General features: G+C 56.0%; 3 protein-coding genes and 1 long non-coding RNA gene across 4 annotated transcripts in view; 1 reads left to right on the top strand and 3 right to left on the bottom strand.

Moving 5' to 3' along the window:
* Positions 1-1,511: 1,511 nt before the first annotated feature.
* LOC122176476 (MYCBP associated protein) lies at positions 1,512-11,953 on the bottom strand. The gene is made up of 18 exons (XM_042865003.1): positions 11,857-11,953; positions 11,654-11,763; positions 10,855-11,014; positions 10,661-10,764; positions 10,043-10,217; positions 9,613-9,728; positions 8,720-8,870; positions 8,359-8,474; positions 7,699-7,799; positions 6,973-7,084; positions 6,473-6,662; positions 5,805-5,992; positions 5,230-5,376; positions 4,790-5,065; positions 3,909-4,030; positions 3,074-3,189; positions 2,440-2,573; positions 1,512-2,263 (listed from the first exon to the last, which is right to left on the bottom strand). The coding sequence occupies exons 1-18, from the start codon at positions 11,951-11,953 to the stop codon at positions 1,973-1,975; spliced, it is 2,706 nt and encodes a 901-aa protein (XP_042720937.1). The 3' UTR covers positions 1,512-1,972.
* Positions 11,688-14,548, bottom strand: RSAD1 (radical S-adenosyl methionine domain containing 1). The gene is made up of 10 exons (XM_042864997.1): positions 14,405-14,548; positions 13,990-14,123; positions 13,706-13,910; positions 13,270-13,635; positions 13,135-13,198; positions 12,906-13,053; positions 12,777-12,831; positions 12,609-12,712; positions 12,144-12,546; positions 11,688-11,763 (listed from the first exon to the last, which is right to left on the bottom strand). Exons 1-9 carry the CDS (start codon positions 14,546-14,548, stop codon positions 12,420-12,422), a joined length of 1,347 nt encoding a protein of 448 aa, XP_042720931.1. The 3' UTR covers positions 11,688-11,763; positions 12,144-12,419.
* An 8-nt stretch (positions 14,549-14,556) lies between these two features.
* LOC122176471 lies at positions 14,557-16,551 on the top strand. The gene is made up of 4 exons (XR_006177746.1): positions 14,557-14,660; positions 15,188-15,417; positions 15,640-15,714; positions 16,147-16,551. It is a non-coding gene; the product is annotated as an uncharacterized LOC122176471 (long non-coding RNA).
* ACSF2 (acyl-CoA synthetase family member 2) overlaps positions 16,548-20,314 on the bottom strand; it is a 34,599-nt gene continuing 30,832 nt past the window's right edge. The window contains exons 11-16 of the mRNA XM_042864992.1: positions 19,818-19,925; positions 19,556-19,707; positions 18,926-19,067; positions 17,522-17,632; positions 17,277-17,345; positions 16,548-17,200 (exon numbers count right to left, since the gene is read on the bottom strand). Of these exons, the coding sequence (XP_042720926.1) occupies positions 17,150-17,200; positions 17,277-17,345; positions 17,522-17,632; positions 18,926-19,067; positions 19,556-19,707; positions 19,818-19,925 (633 nt within the window). The 3' untranslated portion in view covers positions 16,548-17,149. The remainder of the gene's footprint in view (positions 17,201-17,276; positions 17,346-17,521; positions 17,633-18,925; positions 19,068-19,555; positions 19,708-19,817; positions 19,926-20,314) is intronic.

Here is a 20,314-nt window from a genome sequence, read left to right on the forward strand (position 1 = left end):
ACGTGCAGTCTCTCTCCTGCCTTGAGAACAGATGGCTGGAGCTGTGTGAGCTGGGCACACTTGCAGGCCGATAAGGATCACCAGGAAGGCAGGAGCTATTGTCAGAGCCTGTGCGACACACCCCAACTTCGGGCCTTTTTCCCTCTCATTCTCAAACTGTTGCTGAAATCCTCGCTGCAGTAATGCTGAGCACAGACATTCCCTCTGTGGTTCAGTGCCCACTAAGCCAGAAGGGGTTCCTCCTTTCCACAGAAGCCAAAGTGCTTCTCCTGACCCTGTAAGGTCTCAGAACACGAAGGGCTGCACGCAGCACCGCCGGGCTGCATTCAACACAGCACTGCCAGGAACAGAGGGGAAGAACAGCTGCTCCCCCCGAGATGCGAGTTACAAGGAGAAACAAAAAGCAAGCACCTCAGCACAGGGAAGAGTTCTGCACTACGTGAGGCTCTGAGACACATGGCAGCGTGGTTCTCCAAGTAAACCAGCAGGTGCCCAAGGCACACAGGCCTGGAGTAACCGCACAGCGATGTGCAGAATCTGGAACAGTCATGCTTAGCATGGATACGCATCTGCTGTCTAAGAACCTCAAAGGTATCATGAACCTAAATTAATGATCTGCACTGATGTCATTTCTTCACGGAGCCAAAGCCTCCCTGGGGAATGCCGTCCGGCTGCTCCAGCAGGAAGATGGCCCTGCAGTGGCACATGGCCATGGGACACCCACAGCTCCGCCTCGGAAACCTGCACAGCCCTGCTGTGCTTCCAGGGAACGCTCCAGCCCAGCTGTGATGCACGAGGAAGCCCGGTCAGAAGGAGGTGACAGGCTCATGTAGGCTGGCAGAGGCAGGAAGGGTGGCTCCAGCACAGAGCCAGCCCTGCTCTCTGTAGCTGGAGCACAGATTTCCTCATTTCAATTCAAGAGTAATGAGTCTCGGACTAAGAATTAACTCTGAACTGGGCACAGATACATTAAGTGGATGGCAAGAGACAGCAAGATCAGCATACGAAATAGGCACGTGTGCAAGGAAAGGTGAGGTGGAAATGTGCACTCTCACAGAGATGCTGACAGCCCAAAGCTCCTGCTGTCAGGGAGACCTGCGGGGAGACTGGATGAGCAGCCAGGAACACGATCAGAAATAAGAGGGACTTCCCTAAGTCCTGGTACTTGGGCTCACAAGTACATGGGACAGCCTCTGCTCGCTTGTTAGACAGCACAGATTGAAACACAGAGAATAACACAACTCTTCAGCTGACTGGCATCTTTAAGTTTGCCTTCCCCAGCAGGAACACCAGCATTTTCTTGATGCTATGGTTTCTGAGGCTACAATGCTCCCTGACCACCTGCAGAACCAACAGATGATCTCATGACAGGCTCACATCACAGCACGTCAGGAAAGAGGCACTCCAGCATTTGTGACCGCTCCATCCCTTCAGAAAGAACAACATCCACCTGTCTTGTGCAAGCATGGCCCTTTATTTACTAAGTCTATTTCTACTTACAAAAAGCTTCACTCTCCTGCTTCAAAGCGCCGTGTTTTGTTCTAGCTCTTCAAATAAAGAAGCCATCTTGCTCACCATGGAATCCAGCAGCCCATAAACCTGCAGCAGAAGTTAACGGAAGATGCACGCAGTGAAAATGAGCGATGAAATCCTGATGACCAGATGGACAGAGCAGAGATGGTTTCCAACACAGGAGTGCAGCAGTGTATGGGCACGGACACAGCCACAGAGAAGCGGCTGCCTACTTCCAGTAATAGCTCTCCTGGCTATGAAGTGTGTTTAACATTGTCTGAGATACAATTAACGCTGCTGCTCCCTCAAGAGTCCCTAAGTGTGCAAAAGGCATCCAGACAGAAATCCCGCACGTGGCGATGCAGTGACTGCTTTTATGTTAATGGGTTCCAGCCTGGAATCAAGGCCATCTGGCTTCACGTCACATTTACCTTGCCACAGAATTACAGACACACAGCTGTCAGTTCTTCAGTTGAACGGAACGCTTCAGCTCTCCAGCTGCAGCCCAGGGTCGGTTTATGAGCAAAGAACAGAAAGCAGAAGGGAAGGTACAAACTTTGGCCAGACTCACTTGGACATAAAGTTTCTCCTGGTACAGCCCCCAAACAATGGGGTCCGTCTGCTCCCGAGGAGCTGTGACAGTGCCTGCAGCTGCAGCTCCTGTGGGCTGTGCCATCTCTTTTTCAGACGAGCTGGAAGGTTTCAGCTTCTTCTTCTCTTTTACTTTTGACTTTCTGCTGTTTGGGTGTTCCTATTCAAGGGACAGGGGGGAAAAAAGCAGTGGCACAGATCAGAACACCTTTCAGACACCTTTCAGCACGTGTCACGGGTTGGAGATCAGCTCCAACTCGGGCACACAGCCTCACAGGGTACCACGCTGTCTTCAGAACACGATGCTCTGTTTTCCACAGGCATCCCAACACAAACCTCCTTCTCTTTTCCAGCAGCCTTCGTTGTTCTTCTTTTGTCTTCTTTATCCTTACCACCAACTGATGTTTTCTCTTCTCTTCTCCTGGTTATTTTGCCGTCTTCTCCTCCTTCTATAGGCTGCTTTACTTCCCCTAGGAAAGAACTGACTCGTTACCTAAAAGCAATACTTACATCCAGAAAGACACCCCCAATGCACTCAGGGAATGTAAACATAGTATTTCTGCAATGCATTTTCCTCTTGTTATTGATCTGAGCTACGCTGCACTGAAAAACTCCTCCTGCTTGGAGGAGTACTTTGTTTAAATAAGAAACAAACAGATCTCAAACATTCATCAGAACAAAGTCTATAAAGCAGCTGAAAATGAGATAATTTTTCGGTCTTGTCAGTGCAACAATCAGCACTAAAAGGCAGTGAATTTAAAATACGTACTTGCGGTATTTTCTCTGTGTGCATTTTTTACCAGCCAACCTCACAACACAATTCTTATCTCACACTCTGCTGTTTTCTCTGGTGCATTTTCTTATGAAAGCTTTGGGGAGAAACTGATGAAGCTGCCATTCCAGTTGAAATTCAGGAAGTTTTTCGGGGATGCCAACAGTGCCCTCCTGCTGTGCTGAAGCCACCACTCACCTCTTCCCTCTGGAAGAACATCCACATCGGTGTCCCTCTCAGGCAACCCAAGCTGGGACCTCAGCTTCAGGGAGTGACCCACCAGCGCATCCACTGCTTCACGCCACAGCTGGAGACTGAGAAGAGCACCAGAAACAGAAGGGAGACAGCACAGCAGGTGGGCATTTTGGGGTGGAAAGAGCCACTGTGTCCTACCCTACGGCCAGGCCTGAAGGCACCTTGCAGCCAGGAGCTGCCCTGCGCAACTGCACCAACGGTGCCCAACGTTGAGAAACCCACACAGAGGGAAACGACGTTCCTTTCCTTGGCTTAGACCTCCTGAGGTCTCAATGGCTTGCAAATCTCACACGGACCCATAAATACTACTGTGAAATTAGGCCTCCTGCTCCTCAACACAACATGTGGTAAATCCACTCTGATCCACGCTCTGTTCAGGAGGAATCTGCCTCCTTCTGATTTAGAAGCAGCTGTTAATATGGCACAGTCTGCACGACAGCACAGAATGCAGAAGCTGTGTGAGGGAGAATAAAGTTATTTGGTAAAAGGGTACAGAACATTACCCCAAAATTTCATAAATATATTCTAGAATAATCTCACCAGAAATAACCCCGCATATTCCCCAAAATTGCATGAATATTCTAAACTTATCTCCAGAAAGAAAAGGCATTTGGATTAGATAGCTGCTACAATTAGCCTGTAAGAAAGCAGGGCACAAAAAAAGACTTCTCGATTTCACATAATTACATGCACTCTGAATCACAACACTGCAACAGAGCTTGCTACGCTGCTGATCACTCGAGACATCTGCAAGCTCTATCCTGCAGAGGCAACGCACCACGTTTGATACAGAAGGTCTGACTGAGTTGGTCTCTGCTCAGCACAAAGCTCCAGCACTGCCTTGTTGAGCTGGGACAGCGCTGCTTCTCGCTGCTCCTCCTGGGGGATGGACTTCAGAACCTGAGGTGAGAGAAAACGCAGCTTCTCAGCACTCCTTCCCAGCCCTCTGCACCCCAGGCTCACCACACAGCACGCTGCAGCTCCCTTCCTGGAAGCCAGTCTGAAACCAGTTGGCACCAGGAATTCCACACCCGGACACAGCCTGAGATTTGTTCAAGGCGCAGGGGTGAGCCGTGCTGCCCCGAGCTCCCGCTCAGATCCACCCACAGTACATCCCTCTGCAACTGGGGCACAGGACTGCACCAGGTCAGAAGGCCTCCTGACAGCAGAACAGCAGCTGACAGGTTTCCAAGAGAGCAGTGCGGAAAAACGGCTGACAGAACCCCAGCCACTCCTGCTTTAATCTGGGGAGGTCTGTATTCTCTGCACAGGCTGTGTGACGGCCCCTCAGTGCTCTGGTGAACAGGACTCCCCACAGAGAAGAGCCCTCCGGGAAGCCACAGGGGGCTGTGGGGTTGGCCTGTCTCCCCGTTCAGCTCCGGGATGACAGAAAGCTAAATGGGCAAGAGCTTAAAATACCCCCTGCATTGTCTGGTTCTGTTGCCTTCTGCACCCAGCGGCCCTCTCGGTCTCTCTGGGGGATTTCTTTACAAGAGCACCGAGGGTGCGGTCAGCAGCGCTGCAGTGCTTCTCTGTGACACAGACCATAAATCAGCCCTGACTCGGAGACGGCTGGAAGCAGAGCCCTGGGTGGGCTCACATGGGGCATCCAGGCTGCAAGGGAAACGGAACCACGCTGGAGGGAAGCGCAGCGACCACCTGCTGCAGGTCGTCGAGTGAGAAGTTCCACGACGGGGGGCCGGGTTCCTGCTGCCCCACATTTGCCACTCGACTCGGAGTCGCTTCAAGCGCGCGCTTCCAGCCTGAGCCCCCTGTAGCGCTCCTCCGCGCAGGGAGAGCCTCGGGGCCGCCGCGCTGGGCCCCCGCCTCCTCCGCCGGCTCTGCAGGCACCTCCTCCCCGAGGGCAGGCGGAGCAGCCACGCGCTGTCTCCATAGGTCGTGCAGCTGCTCTACCTCTCGATGCCGGTAATGCAACTGCGATAACAAAGAAAAGGTAAATAGCAAAATGAGCTCGCCTGTCCTCGACAGACTAACTTACAGCTGCTGCGGCAGGCAGTGGGAGCCTCCCGAGTGCACAGCCCCGCTGCCTTCCCTTCCCTGCTACGGCAGCTGCGCAGCCACTGAACCACACACCTCACCTTGGGATTCTTCCTGTGGAATAACTCCTCCTCTGTGATGCACAGACCCACGGGAGGTGGGGGGCGCTCCGGGGTCCGAATGCGGACCAGAAGGTCCTTCAGAGTCTCTTCTACAATAGCTGCACCCTCCCGAGCAGCCAGGTCAGCCTGCAGCACAGTTGACACCCACACTAACTACGTGTGTTAAGCAGGATTACGAGGACAAAGATAACAGCAAACCCCGCTCAACTAAGCAGGGCAATTTTCAATTATTATCTAACATCATTCTGTGTGACACCCAACGCTATTCCCACTAACTAATGGAGTTCACTACAAATAGAAAATTCATTTTTAAAAGCTGCATGCAGTTTAGCTGCACAACCACATCTTTATTATCATGATGACAATGCGCTGCAGGATTCTTCCATTTGATTTAGCAAACCTGCTTAAGTAGGTACAGATGTTCAGAAAATAATACCTCACCCTCAGCCTTAATTGCATAGCAATAAAAATGCCCTGTCCTCCACTCCCTTCCTCGTCCTCTATTTGCATGTTAAGTTCAAAGCTCACATTTACTCAGTTACACGCCTGGTTACCTCCAGTTCTCCTCTGAGGTCAGCCAATTTATCCTCACACACAGCAATTCCCCAAAGGGTCACCTGCAGCAGAGCTCCTCCTAATAACAGAGGATGCGTCCTGAACTCCCAGGACTCACTGAAAACACCTGCTCTCTCAGACTTGAAAAGAAAAAAAAACTTCCTGGTTTCTCCAGGCAGAATTACACCTGAAATGAGAGAAAATGCATCGCTCTGTAAGAAACCACCTGGGTCACCTGGCCCTTTTCCAACCCCCAGTGAGCGTCCTCAGCTCTCCAGGAGACTCCCTTTGGCCTTGCTGGCTATCACGCCCCATCCAACTGTTTGCAATTCCAGATGTACTCCAGTCACTGTGTTACTGAGCTGGTGTTACTCCTGCTGCACGCTTCCTTGACAGTGAACTCAGCACCCTCTGGTCGATGATGCCCCGTTTGCTATCAGAAGTGTTTCACTTCTCAGTATTCTACCCATTTACATTCAGAGCAGGAGCAACCTTCTTTCCTTACAGTCCCACAGAAGGGATCTGCCCCACACTCCCAGTTTGCTGTGAGTCAGCCTGCTGAGAACCACCCAGGGCTCACTGTGCCGTGAGTCACAGCATCGCAGATAACTGGCTGTTTGCTCCATGCTCTGTGCACAAAGGTCTCAGCGATCAGCAGTTCTCACACCTGGTCTGGCATCAAAGTAAAAACGCCGCACGCACATCCTCGCGGTTTCTCTGGAAGGGATCTGCTGGAGGAGCCTCCTCCACTCATAGCAGACAGCAGCTGTGCCATCACTGCTCACTGTTAGGAAGCTCTCGGCTTTCTCACCAACCACAGTCTCAAAAGTGAGCCTGGCAGCAATGCCAACTTCATGCTGAAAGGAAGAAGCGAAGGACAAAGGTAACAATTCCTCCGCACCACAAACAAGGGGCTGAGCCTTGACTGGAGAACTGTTAAGGCAGGTCCAAAGAACGGCCATTATACAAAGGGCTTCTGGGAGTCTGAGCTCCATACCACAAAGCAATCATTCCTGTTTCTAGAACTTTCTGGAGCAGACATGGGGATGCTGCTATGTTCAGAACAAATCCCCCATTCTCCATCCTGAGCGTGACACCCATTGTACAGCCCTGACTTGGGAACTCAAGCAAGCTCAGTCCAAATAAACAATAAGAACACACAATTACCCTGCAAGAAGCGATGCAGTTGATCCAACGTGCCGGCTGGCCACAGAAGTCTAAAGATGGACCCAGCACTGCTTCTGAAACCACACTGCCACGGTCCTTTAAGGAGTCACTGCTAAAAAATGACAGTGTTTCTGTGGAGTGAAACTCATTTTCAGAGGTGGGAGAACCTGCGGTGATTTGTGAAACCCCATAAGAAATAATCCCCAAAAATGCTTTTCTGCACAGCTCTCTTTTTACAGAGCTCTGCAGCTGTGGTTAACAAACTCCAGCTAGGGACCTGTCACCATCACAGAGGACAGGACAATAAGGAGAAGCCTAAGGAAGGCCGAGGGTATGTGAGCGAAGCAGGAGAAAAGCTCCTAAAGTGCCTGTGCAGATGAACAGGGCAGGGAAAAAAGGCAGATTAACGATGGAAGGCTGCAAAGGACAATGTTATGGAGATCATTCCAAGCAGCGCCCACCCTGAGTGCTGTGAGCTCTGGAGCCACACAGAGAAGATGGCAGGAAAGGCCTCAAAATACTCTTCTGATTCTTGCTCCTTGGTCATTAGGCCCCCAGGGACAAAGGAACCACCCGATCCCTACATCTGGTGACTTTAATATCAGAACATTTTTACTGTGTCCTTTGGAGACTCCTCTCTGCTCTGGATGAGAACAGCTCAGGAGACGCCTACAGACTGATGGTGTGCACCCCAAATTCTTACTACTACCATCAGATGAAACTTACGAGGTCTCAGAATCTTCAAAAGCAGTGGAACATGGAAGAGACTGCGCTGAGACAGACGTGAACGGCCGCCCTTCGCCAATCACCTCCAGGCCATCCAGATCCTGCACACACAGAGCAGTGACCAACTCTTACCTTCCCTTCTTGTATGGAAAATAAGCCAAATTCCAGACAAACGCAGCAAGCGAATCAGGTAAAGTTCAGCTATCTCGCTCCTGCAACAGCTTCTAGACCTATCAAAAAACGTGTAAGAGAGTAAGGAATTACTCTGAGCCTCTGCACAGCCCCAGGATGGGCTAACTGCCTTCAGAGCTTGGATGCAAACCTTCCACAGGGGCAGATGTCTTCCTTTTGCTGTAAGGCACAAAATAGAAGTCCTACCAGTATTTGGTCTTTTTGTTGCCAAGGCCTTAGTAGCTGCAAGCTGCTGCTCAGCTGCTCTGAAGCCCCGAGGGCAGCCCATGAGTCACAGAGAGGCCAAGCATCTCCTTCATGGCTGCCGCCCTTTGGGAACGCAGGAACCTCCAAGACAAGAACTGCAGAGCTAAGCCTTATAGGGTTCCTAATGCCTCTCCAGATTCAGTCTTTAGCTATGTTGTGCTACCCGACAGCACTTTACAAGAGGTGAGGGACGTAAAGAATATCCTCACTCCTGAGACTTACTGGCTTATAAAAATCCAGCTCCTCTAGGATAGATTTTAGCTCCTGCCGTCGCTGTTTCAGGAAAAGACTCTTGTCCCAGGTCAGACGGAAAGGGATCCTCTGTGGAGGCTTCACGCCTGTGTGAACACCCACAAGAGCTCACCATCTACTCACCCTCTTGCCTCCTTATTTCACTCAGCCCTGCACACAGGAGCATCCCTGCACCCAGGCTGCATCACAGCACTTACAGCAACGCAGCGCTCGTGCAGCAGCCTGCACCACCCCTGTGCTCACTGCAGCCCAACCAAAGGCCACTGGGAAGCAGCCTCTGTACTACTGGGAGCAACTGCCTCGTCCTGCTGCTCCCTCCACACTTCCTTACCCGTTTCCATCTGAACAGTGTGGGGCTTCCCCACATGAGTGACTGGCTGTGGGCAGCCCCGTTCTCTCCGTGTCAGTGTCACCATCAGGCCGGTCAGCTCATCCCCGATGCGCTCAGGCTGGCTCCAGAATTCGCTTCCTGCTCGGTAGCCCTGTGGGGAAACCAGGCTCCAACCAACACCCTTGCAGACGTGCAGCTGCTTGCTATTTGCACAGGGACTGGCAGCTGAAAAGAAGGTGGTATCTCACTCTGCCTGTGTGGGTATTTTAGAAGACTATAAATAATCCCTTTCTGCAGGGTAAGCCAAATTTCTACAGGCTGTTGTCAAAGACAAAAGATGACTTTCTTCTACCTGGCACTACACGCAAGTTGAATGATATTAATGCATCACATAAATGCAGGTCCTTCGATCTTCCTCTTACAGCACCTTATAGCAAGTGCTACAACACTTTACAGTGTTATGAAAAGCAACAAAAACACAACAAAAAAACACAACAAAAAAACACCAAAGGATACTCTCATAACTGTCCTCACTTACCGGTACCCCTCTCTCCTCTAAACCCCCTAAAACTCGAGCTATCAGATCTTTTTGGCCTTGGAACAACACGTGTGGCACATCCCCAGTGCCACACACATGGCCAACCCAAGTTCAGCAGCTTGTAAGGAGGAGCCACGCAGCCACTGCTTTCCCCTGCATAGCCCAGGCAGCACAGATCATGTTTTTGTTTTGAGAATCGCTGAGAGCTCTGCTCACAGTAGGTTGAAGGACTCAGCTGGAAGGGCTTTGGCAATTACCTGAAGACAGCTCTGCGCAGGCATTATTTGCGGCAGCAGTGCCTAAGCTCTTTCACAAGAACAGAGCAATTAGGATGCAAAGGAAGTGGGGCTCTCACCTTTCCAGGAAACAGGGCAGGGAGACTACGGTCAATGAGGTCACGTTCCTCCTGGATTTGTCTGTAATCCTCCGAGATGCTCATCAGCAGCTCATTCTCTGGCCTCTGAAGAATTTCTGTAAAGGAATATGAAAGGTACTGCGCTTCTCCTGCCCTTTACTAAAAGTCCTTTACTAAGAATCCTTTACTATTTTCAGTGTGCAATCCCCTCATACCATCCTCATCAAATCCACTGTGCTTCCCGCAGCCAGAATCAGCAGCTCACCCTGCAGGGACACCCACAGCATGGGGAGCCCCGACAACACTGAGGTAGGAGGCAGCAGCAGCAGGACTAACCCTGGTTGGCTCCGGCCTTTGCTGTGTGTTGTGGAGCCATCAAACAGCCCCAGGTGCACACAGAATCTCAAAAAAGGGTCTCAAATCCTCTCACCTCCCAGATACCTCTCCTGCTTCTTCCTGATTGCCATATTATGGTGCCAGTTCTGCAGAGCTTTATGTTCTGATGCTGGGGTTTGATGAAATTTTCTCTTTGTTTCTCCTCCATGTTTCTCTTTTAAAACTGCTGCAGCAACGTGCTGATGAGGAACCTGAATGGAATCTGCTATCTGAAAAGAAACAAAACAGTAGAACTGACCTCACAATGCATGCACTGCCACCACAACAAAAAATGCAAGATGAGAGGAGAAGAGAATCGTTCAGACTGCAGTACCTTTACCTGATCAGAGAGGTACAAAGATGGGGCACTAAGCACACACTCAAAACAATGGATTTAGCCAAGTAACTGAACTCAAGCAATGATGTTACTGCAGCCCCAGCTCCTCCCACGGTAGCCTGATGCCATCAGCATCAGTGTTCTCTCCAGAGCCTCCACCTGCACACAGGACCTCAAAACCTGCTGGTGCAGTTTCTCTGGAGGCAAACCCTCCCCCACAGAGCACGATGACAAGGAACGCCACACCTCAAGCCTGCCCTGTTTGAGACAAGTGCTGAAATAAATCACATCACACCACATCACATTCCCCTCTAGAAAAGCAATTTTATAATCGACCTGAGCATTTCCTCTGGCCAAGGCTTCCATCTTTAACTCCTGGAGACTTCCCAAAACATGATGAGGAAGAATTTCTTCACAGCCTTCACCAAACAGTGGCGGTCCTACAACAAAAACACCAGACCCCAGGGCAGGTCACTAAATCTAGGCCTGCCACAACCAAAAATCAAAGGTAAACTGAAGCTTACCCCTACCAGAGAAACGCAGCGGCTCCCTGGCTGTCCTCGGGAAAGCCGGCCGTGCTACCAGGAGGCGCGGGGCTGCTTTGGCCTCTCTGGGTTGGTATTTCCGAACCAGGAATTTCCTCCTGACTGGAATCCTCCCAGCATCGTGGGGCAGGCGTGGAGCGTGGAGCTGCAGGAAAGAAACAATCACAGCACAATCAGCTACAAACTGACCTTCCTTGGTTCCTTCTGACCCATCTGGGACACGCAGGGAAGTCCTATCAGCACACGCCGCTTCTCATCACATGCACACTGCACAGAGCGACAAACCATCCGGGTTGGAAGAGCCCTCTACGGTCATCCACCCCACAGCCCTCACTGCCACATCCCGGTGATGCGCAGCACCCCGGGGCTCCCCGTGCCACCGCATCTGGCAGAATGAACTGTTCCCACTGCCCGACCCGAACCTGGCAGGCGCAGCCTGAGGCCGCCGCTCTCTGCCTTGTCTGACTGCGGAGGCACCCGCTCAGTTCCCACCCCGCTCCTCTGGACTCCACGTTAGAACCGGGGCAGGGACAGGAGTTCCCGATCGTTTCCCGTGCCGGTGGATGCCAGACGCTGTCCCGTCCCAGCCCATCGGGAGCAGAGGCGGCTGATGAGAGCCGAGCCGCGGGACGGCGGCGGGCCGGGAACCGACGGACAGCGGGGGCAGGAGGAGCTCGGGCTGAGCTCAGACAGCGGGTCGGTGCTCAACGGCGGGGCCGGGAGCTCTGTGCACCGGGAGACCCATGCAGGGAAGGCAGCTTTTTGCGCCGGGACAAACACGCACTTTTTCCAGGTCCTCCAGCCGAACGGCGAGCGCTCGGACATCGCCGCTCCGCAGCGGGCACAGCGCGGGTCGGGGCTCTGCGGGGAGCGCCGGGCTCCGCTCCTTCGGCTCTGAAACGCACAAGGACGGAGCGCCTCAGCACCGGGAACCGCACCGCACCAGGATGCGGCCCCGGGTTCACAGGAGGGGAGCGGGTCGCGCACCCGACGGGGATGGGGACGGGGACGCGGCCCGGCCCTTCCCGCGGCCCTCCCGCCTCCGCAGTGCGCGGCCCGCCGGCATCCCTCGGCCCGGCGCCATGGCAACGCGGCGGCACCACCGAGAGGCGCGCCTAGAGCGGCCCGCGCCGCCGCCGCTCTATGGTGCCGCCACGTGAGCCGTGCGTACGCGCCGAGCGGAAGCGCACCGAGCCGCGAGCGCCGCCTGCCGGACCCGCCCGGCGCTTCGTCTCACAGTCACGCAGATCATCCCGTCCAGCCGCTGGACTTACTGACAGACAGACAGCAGAGGCTTTGTGGACGGTTACATCGTTGTAGCCTTCATTGCTATTTTATGCCCTACGTGTTCAACGAGGCAAGTTGCTCTGTGACCCTCAGCTCGCTTTTGGTGTCTGTCCGAACCCGATGTGGTGGTGCTGAGATTATCTGACTCTTCAGCAGCTACAACGGCAACATCCGGCACCCGGGCCGCGCCTCGCGCTCCTCCGTTCCCTCGGCCCCACAATCGGCGTTTCACGGCGTTTATTGCCCGCAGCCGCGGCAAGGTCTCAGCGCGATCCCCGTCCCCCGCCGTCCTCCTCCTCCACCGCGTTCCAGCGGCGCCGCAGTTGGCACAGCAGCGCGGGCAGCAGCGAGTCCAGCAGGGGCAGCCCGGCGGGCGTGCAGCGCAGCGCCCTGTAAAGGCAGCGCCTGAGCACCGCCCCGCACCGAGCCCGCACCGCCGTCCCGGTACTCACCGCCCGTTCAGCCGCAGCCAGCCCCGCTCCTGCAGCTCTCTCGCCTCCCCCGACGCCCCGAACGCGGCCTCCAGGCTCAGGCGGGGGGAGAAGAGCCCCCAGCGCTGCGAGGGATCGGCGGTCAGCGGCGGCTCCTCTGCGAGGTGCCCGCGGCCGGCAGGCGCTCACCTGTTGCGTGACGCCCTCGTCCGTGCGCAGTCCCAGCGCCAGCACCTCCTGCAGCCTGCGGACGCGGAGGTTACGGGGCCGCGGGAGGCGCGGAGGGCGCTCCTCCGTCCCGTCCCGTCCCGTACTCACAGCTCCAGCGGGCTCAGCGCCGCCCGCCGCCGGGTGCCGTGCCCGCAGCTCCGCACCTCCCGCATCCACGTGTCAGGGTGCGGCGTCTGCACGCGTGCCTCGCGCAGGCGGCCGCCCTCTCCCCACGGCACGAAGCGGCCGTGCGCCCCTGAGACGGCACAGAGAGCAGAGAGGATGCGGCGCACACGCGGCCCGGCGCACGGTCGCCGCCGCCAACCCCAGGGCTTACCTGGCCCCACGCCCACGTACTGCTCGGCCCGCCAGTAGGAGAGGTTGTGGGTGCTGCGGGCGCCCTGCAGGACAGCGGTGCGGTGGGTGAGGAGGGGCTGCGCCGGTGGCGGGGGCTCGAGGCAGGGGCGCTCACCTTCCTGGCAAAATTGGAGACCTCGTACTGGTGGAAGCCGGCGGCCGCCAGCGTGGCGCGGGCGCTCAGGTACAAATCGGCCAGCAGGTCCTCGGGGGGCTCAGGCAGGACCCCCCGCCGCACCTGGGCCTCCAGCGCCGTGCCCCGCTCCAGAGTCAGCTGGTACAGGGCCAAGTGGTCGTCACACAGCCCCAGCGCCGCCTCCAGGCCGCGTGCCCAGGCCTCGCGGCTCTGCCCCGGCAGCCCAAAGATGAGGTCGAGGGAGACGCGGCCAGGAAAGAGCTTCCGTGCCGCCTCCGCCGCCGCCCGCGCCTCCGCCGCCGTGTGCTCCCGGCCCAGCAGCCGCAGTTCAGCGTCGTCCAGGGACTGCGGATGGAGCACGGTGGCAGCGGAGCTGCGTGGGAACAGAGGGCTGGGATGGGGCGGCCGCTCTCACCTGGACGCCCAGGGACAGGCGGTTGACGCCGGCCGCCCTGAAGCCAGCGAGGCGCGCGGGGTCAGCGGAGCTGGGGTTGGCCTCTAGCGTCACCTCGGCTCCAGCAGGGAGATGAGCGACCTCCGCAGCCGCCTCCAGCACGGCGGCGATGGTGTGCGGGGCGGCCAGGCTGGGGGTGCCTCCACCAAAGAAGACGGAGGTGACGCTGCAGGGAGGGCAGGGGAGAGGCTGCAGGCGGCCGCTGAAGGGCCCCGTACCTCCCGGGCCCCAAGGCGGGCACCCACCTTTGCACATGGCCGAGGCGCAGCAGGGTTTGCGTCTCCTGCACCAGACAGGCACGCACGGCCGCCTCGTCCACAGCCGGCACCACGTACTTGTTGAAGCTACAGTAGGAGCAGTGCTTGCGGCAGTAGGGCCACTGCGGGCACAAGGTGTCTGTGGGGCACGCGGCTGTCCCACCGCAGGGGCACGGCCCCGCACACAGCATCGACCCCCCAGTGCCCACCACCCACACCCCTGGCTGCTGCTCTCTGCACACACAGAGCCTTCAGAGCCCCGACGTGCGCGTGGCAGTGGCACCCCGCGAGCACCAGCAGCACCAGCCTGCAGCTGCCACAAGCGGGAGCCCCTCCATGGCCGAGCCCCGCTCCCCACGCATAAGAGCCCCGTACGCGCCCACCCCCGCGTCCCCACGCTCACGTGCACGTAGAGAGCCGCTGTCACGGGCCCCGGCGGTTCAGGGCCGGGCTCGGAGGGCTTCGAGGCCGATCTCAATCCCGCAGCGCAGCCCGTCCCGCGTGGCCGCACCGCCCCGAGCGCCGCACGGAGGCCCCGCACCGCCATCGCCCCGCGCAGCCGCACCGCCCCCTGTTCCGCCCCGGGCGCGGGGTTCCGTTTTCCGGAGACCTCCTCGTCTTATCTGAACCGAGCGCGCAGCTGCCGCGCGTTAATAACGGTAGCCTTTAATTAATTTCACGCTCGTATGGCGTCTGGCGCGCGCCTCTGCGCTGCCGGGGATCGTCCGGTTCGGGTGAGAGCGGAAAACCTCCGCCCGGAGGCGGTGCGGCCCCAGCCCTGGAGGAGCCCTGGAGCCCCGGGCTGGTAGTGCTCCGCCCGCGGCGGGGACGGGAACCGCGTGGCCTTTACGGCCCCCTCCGACCCCACCGCTCCACGATCGCACGGTGTTCCCGAGGACCCGTCCGAGCCACGCTACGCCCAGCGGGGCTCTGCCGAGAGGAGCTCCGGGCGGAGGGGAAATGGGCTCGGGGGCTCGGGGCTGTTCTGCGCCCCGCTTTGCGCTCCCCCGCAGGCGCTGTTCGGGGGCATTCCGCCGGGACGGCGCTGACATCACCGCGTGCGGCCCCAAATCTCCCCCACGGCTGCGGGAGGAAGCGGAACCGCCGCGTTCCTCCGCTCGTGGTTGTGCAAAGGCGGCGCTGACGGCCGAACGCGTCTTGTTTTCTTAATTTGCACTATTAATAGAAGTGGAGAAGTGAAACATGGCTGTGACAAAGGGAGGGGAAACCCGGCACCGCAGATTCCTGCTTTCGGGCCGACGTCACCCGGTCCTCGTGGGTCACAGCAGGGAGTTTCCCAGCTGGCAGTGAGGGCTATGAGACACTGGTAGGGATGGGCTGCGGCCGCACAGATCGCATATGGGCACATCGACCGACGTGATGTGGAGAGCTGTGCTGTGCATCCACGCTGTCCTGGTGAGTGCTCGTGGAGCAGGGCTGCGGGAGGCGGCGAGCAGCGACCTCAAAGCCATGAGATGGGAAAGCTCTGGGGCTGGGATATGGGTGGGTGCTGAGCCCAAGGTGAGCAGTGCGTGGCCTGCAGCTCGTGTATGCAGATGGTGCAGGGCCAGGGACAGGGCTGATGGGTCTGCGTCCCTCTGTGTGACTGTAACCTGTGCCTGGGGCTTCTCTCTGCAGTCTGTGACCCCGCACAAGGCAGGATTGATTTCATCTTCGTCTCATAGCAGCCGACCCCAGGGATTCCACACCCAGGTGAGTACATGGGATGCTCCTGGGCAGCTGGGTCTGTACAGAGGTTGTAGGGGCCAAGCAGGAAGGAGAGAAACTCTTCCCAGCGCAATCCAGCCTGTCCTGCACCTGGGTTAATGCTGTGGGAAGCAAAGGAAGGATGTGAATCCTTTCTTAGACACGATGCACAGAGATCCGCTGCGTCTCCAAGGTCATTGCTGCCACTGCTGCAGTCCGGGTCGTGGTTCCTCTCCGAGGAAGGAGGGTTACAAGGATCCTAACACCGCATTACAGCTGTGCACATCAGACACCTCAGGGCAGCGCGTGGAACGCAGCCTGCAGGCGGCGTGGGGAAGGTGGAGGCACTGAGCGGAGCTGCACTGTGTGGAAAGCTCTATGACAGCACTGCGGGCACAGATCTGCAAGGTAGGATGCTGACACGGTCTGTTCTTTCAGGAAGCGCCTACGAACAATGGTCATCTCATTGAGGTCTGCTTCCATGGGTAGAGCCCACAGCCCAGCTGGGAGAGCCAGAGCAGCGACTTTGCTGACACTTCCTCGCTCCCCCTTTGCACCACCGCTCCTCAGCGGCTCCAGGAGACAGAAAGAGGTTGGTGAGAGTTGGCTGCAATGTCATCTGCAGCCCAGCTGGTGTGGGACACTCGACGGGAGGGGAAAGGAGCTCTGCTCTTCAGCTTCTCGTCGTGGTGTTTCATGGTTGGGAGGCACCAAACTCCCGTAAAAACGCTGTCCCTGTTTGCTCTGCTTTGCACTTCTCACGGGACAGAAAGTTTGGTATTTCTGTACACTGCTTACTGTCTGGCTTATTCAAAGCAACAAAAATAAACACCATTAAGTCTGTGTTGGAGAATTTTATTTGCTGGTCAGAAGGCCCCTGGGAGGCCTGGGAACAGGGCTGGTATTTCCAGCCAGCTGTGGGGAGCCACTTCTGACGGAAAGCCTTTCTGCCTAAAGCCTCTGCCCTTCATCTCAAGTCTATCAGTGCTCACTTCACTGGGTGATTTATACGCCCTATGAATCCCAACAGCACCCAAGCAGAGAAGACATTAACCAGGTGAGGCTGCTGTGACTTCAAATATCAGTAGAAATAGGAACAGTATGTTACCAGCATCTGTTCAGGCCCAGAAAGCCCTCTGAAATGGCTGAAGCCAAGTTGCTCAAGGAGAAACAAGACTTTGCAACCTTCGTGAAGTCTTAGAGTAACAGGACACAGTTCCAGAAGTAAGCATCTTTTCCTCACACCGCAGTATTTCTTCTGGCAAAGAAACAAAGCTAGCTGCAAAAAAAGGCTCTCTGTTCTATAAGCATGAAAGTGCCATCAGTCCAAGGGCAGGGAGAGAAGCCCTCCACTGCTTGTCACAAGGCACGGGTGAAAAGGAGACGTAAGGCTGGATGCAGCGAGTCCAATTTATCCCTTGTTTTATTCTCCTTCCTGAGCTCAGAGCTGAAGGTGCTTCTCCATCTGCTCTCTCAACTTGTATTTCTGAATCTGAAACAAAGCAGAGGTGCAGAGGCTCAGACAGCACGGCAGGGCACGGCGTCCCTCGTCCCACAGCCCCTCTTACCTTGCCTGAGACAGTGAGTGGGTACTGACTCACAAACACGATGTAGCGCGGGATCTTGAAATGGGAGATCTGGGAAGAGAAATCCACAGCTCCACAACCTGCCAGGAGCAGCGGCGCAGCACAGCTGCCTGTAGCATCCACAGCTAAACCGGGGCTGCGGGGACCAGGTGAGCAGCCCTGCAGCTGCTGCTGGTCGTGGTGGCCAGGCAGGACACTGGAGCGGGGCACACAGGAGCAGAACGCACCTTTCCTTTGCAGAAAGCTTTAATGTCATCGGCTGCGCAGCTCTGCCCAGCTCTCAGTCGGATGCAAGCACAGATCTCTTCCCCCATCAGCGAATCCTTCACTCCAACCACCTGGAGGGGACAGAAGGACGTGTGAGCCTGGAGACGTCCCCCCAGCAGCTCGCTGTGCCTGCAGGGTGTCGCAGCCCTGACCCCCGCAGGATGCTCGGGGTGGAGTTGTGCACTGGGTGCCACAAACAGCCTGCCAGAGCTTCCTGTGAGTCACCAAACCCTCCTGGAAGGACTTCTGCCGTCTGTTGGAGGAAATGTGGCACAGCAGGATGGGCACCCAGACGTCAGCGCCTTCCTCTGGTTCTGCAGTCACTGAGGTCAGGGCTGAGTCAGGGCAGCCGGGCCTCTGTGAGAACGGAGGGGAGCTGACATCTCATTTTGTGCCTCTGTTTCCCCAGCTGTAAATGCGGGGCAATAGGTTTCATGACCAACAGACTTGGGAAATTGCTTCAATTGCTTTGTGTTCTCAAGATGAAACAGCAGGAGAGGGATGAAATAGAACTAATGGATTCTTTGGAACCCTTATAAAGGCAGAGCTTAGTTCACCACTGCCTGTGACGCCAGGAGATCAGATCACTCCAGGGGGGCCTCCCAGGCCTGATCTCTGAAGTTGTCTCACACCATTTCACACGAGTCCTCCTGCCATCCCTGCCTTGCCCAGTGCCTCAGAACCCGAGATGTGTCGGCCCTTGAGTCCGGAGCAGTGACACACAGCCCTAAGAACTGCATAGACAAGGCTGGTTTGCATCCCATCTGCAGCAGGCTGTGCCAAGGAGACGTGCCAGCCTAGCACAAGCACAACACTTACTGAACAATTGGTTTATTTATGGGGAAACTTGTCTGGCACAAAACACGGAGGAAAACAATCCCAGCAGACTGGGAGCAGCTGCTCAATGCTGCACATCATTTCTGTCTTGTGAGCAGATAAAACTAAGTCTAACTCCTCATCTCCAGGGATTTGCTGGAGGAGTCTTTTTTGATTTAGGAGTGCAGTAGTTAATTATCAGTAAGAGCTGTCCTTGCAGACTGCTTTCCAAGTCAGAATTTCAGGGAGCATTATGAAAGTGGACAGGCAGTTTAAAAACTGAAGAATGAGTCACTGCTTCGCAGATGTGAAACTGTTGCACAAAGATTTTGTCTGAACTTGTGTGCCCTCAAAGCTGAAAAGAAAGACCCAGAAGCTCTGCCCACCCCATTCCTGCCCCCACCAGCTGCAGAACGATGCTGCCCTAAAGAAGCTGAAAAAGGGGGAGGGCAGCCAGGGGCCAGCTGCAGGCCCGAGCCTCCTCGTGTACAGGTTCTTCATCTCCATAAACCGCCGCTGTTCAGCCAGCCCCGTTCCCCCCTGCTCACCTGGACCTCCTCAATCTTGGGGTGGGTGTGGAGAAACTGCTCAATTTCTGCTGGGTAGATGTTCTCTCCTCCCCGAATAATCATGTCCTTGCAGCGGCCTATAATTCTGCAGTAGCCGTGCTCATCCAGGGTCGCGATGTCCCTGCAATGACACCACAGCCCAAGTGCTGCCCCAGCTGGGTGGAACAGCACCTGGTTCACCCATCAACCTGGAGCCAAGATCAGACTGCCTGGAAGGTCATGGTGAGCTGCCACTAAAACACACGGAAGAAACTCCTGCAGAGATCAGAGAGTTTCTGCTATGGGCAGACACTGTCATGGCAGCATCTACGAACGTCAGGGCTCGGGGGAAGGAGACTCCTGCTGTCCCTGTCCTTGTCTCTGCTGCGTGCCTGCAGCGCTCTGCCTCTTGGAGGAAGCACAGTCACACCAAGGAAATATCTCCAACTCCAGGAGCAGCTTGCTAAGAGCTGTTTTGGAGTTTCATGGAGAGGAACCGACAGATCAGAAGGCTAATTCTGGCCAGTCTTCCCTACTTTGGAAAGCATAGCTAAACCATTCAGGTACACATACGTCCCCGTGCAGTGTCCCCATCCAGGGACATGGGAGCAGGCTGCTTTCCAGACTCACCCAGTCTTGTACCAGTTATCACCAGAGATCACTTCACGCGTTTTGGCAGAGTCATTCCAGTACCCCAGCATGACACAGTAGCCACGGACCTGAAGCTCCCCAGGAATGTTCAGAGGCACAGGCTTCCCTGTTTCTGGATCCTCAATTTTTGCCTACAGTGGAAGAGAAGCAGAGCCTTTGGGGAGCCGAGCCAAACGTTATGGCATGCAGCAACTCCAGGAGCAGAGAAGACCTGGAGCAAGTGGAGAGGATTCATGTTCACCTCCGTGTGGGGCAAGATGGATCCCACCGTCTCGGCCCTTCTGGTGAAGCTGTCAGTGGGGAATCCCATGAAGGTGACAGGGCTGTTTTCTGTGGTCCCATAGGCAACCTGCAATCACAAAAGCAGCAACGTGCCTCAAGAGGAAGAGAGCACAGCTCCAGCCTTGGGAAAGATGAAGTGAGTGATGGCCACAAGGAGATGGGGCGGGAGGAGGATGTTATCAGCAGCCATTCCAGTCACAAGCAACCGCTGTGCTCTCCTGGCTCTCCAGTCGCTCCTGCCAGAGAGACTCCAGGAGCACAAGGGCTACAGAAGCTCTGACTGCAAGCCGTAGCCTCACCATTGCCCTGCTCCAGACCTCTGCTGCCCAAGGCAATTTGTCTGTCGTTTACTTTTGACAAACCAGCTGCTTTTCCTGGAGGACCCCAGGGCCCGCTCTCCTCTTTTTTAACCTCTGTGTGCCTTCCCAAGCCCTGCCCTGTTTATTCCTTGCCACT

The sequence above is a fragment of the Lagopus leucura genome, unplaced genomic scaffold (genome assembly GCF_019238085.1).
Source record: "Lagopus leucura isolate 7727_CA_CO unplaced genomic scaffold, USGS_WTPT01 Super-Scaffold_797, whole genome shotgun sequence".
Classification (NCBI taxonomy): Eukaryota; Metazoa; Chordata; class Aves; order Galliformes; family Phasianidae; genus Lagopus; species Lagopus leucura.

Excerpts from the sequence above, each read along its gene's own strand:
- LOC122176476 (XM_042865003.1), bottom strand. The coding sequence starts at position 11,953 with ATGGCGCCGGGCCGAGGGATGCCGGCGGGCCGCGCACTGCGGAGGCGG. Across the intron at positions 11,015-11,653 it reads GGCTGGAGGACCTGGAAAAA|CTCCACGCTCCACGCCTGCC; the intron begins GTGCGTGTTTGT and ends TCTTTCCTGCAG. Across the intron at positions 7,800-8,358 it reads AGCTGGATTTTTATAAGCCA|GATCTGGATGGCCTGGAGGT; the intron begins GTAAGTCTCAGG and ends CTGTGTGTGCAG.
- RSAD1 (XM_042864997.1), bottom strand. The coding sequence starts at position 14,548 with ATGGCGGTGCGGGGCCTCCGTGCGGCGCTCGGGGCGGTGCGGCCACGC. Across the intron at positions 14,124-14,404 it reads CAGCGGCTCTCTACGTGCAC|TGGCCCTACTGCCGCAAGCA; the intron begins GTGAGCGTGGGG and ends TTGTGCCCGCAG. Across the intron at positions 13,911-13,989 it reads CGCCTCGGCCATGTGCAAAG|CGTCACCTCCGTCTTCTTTG; the intron begins GTGGGTGCCCGC and ends CCCTCCCTGCAG.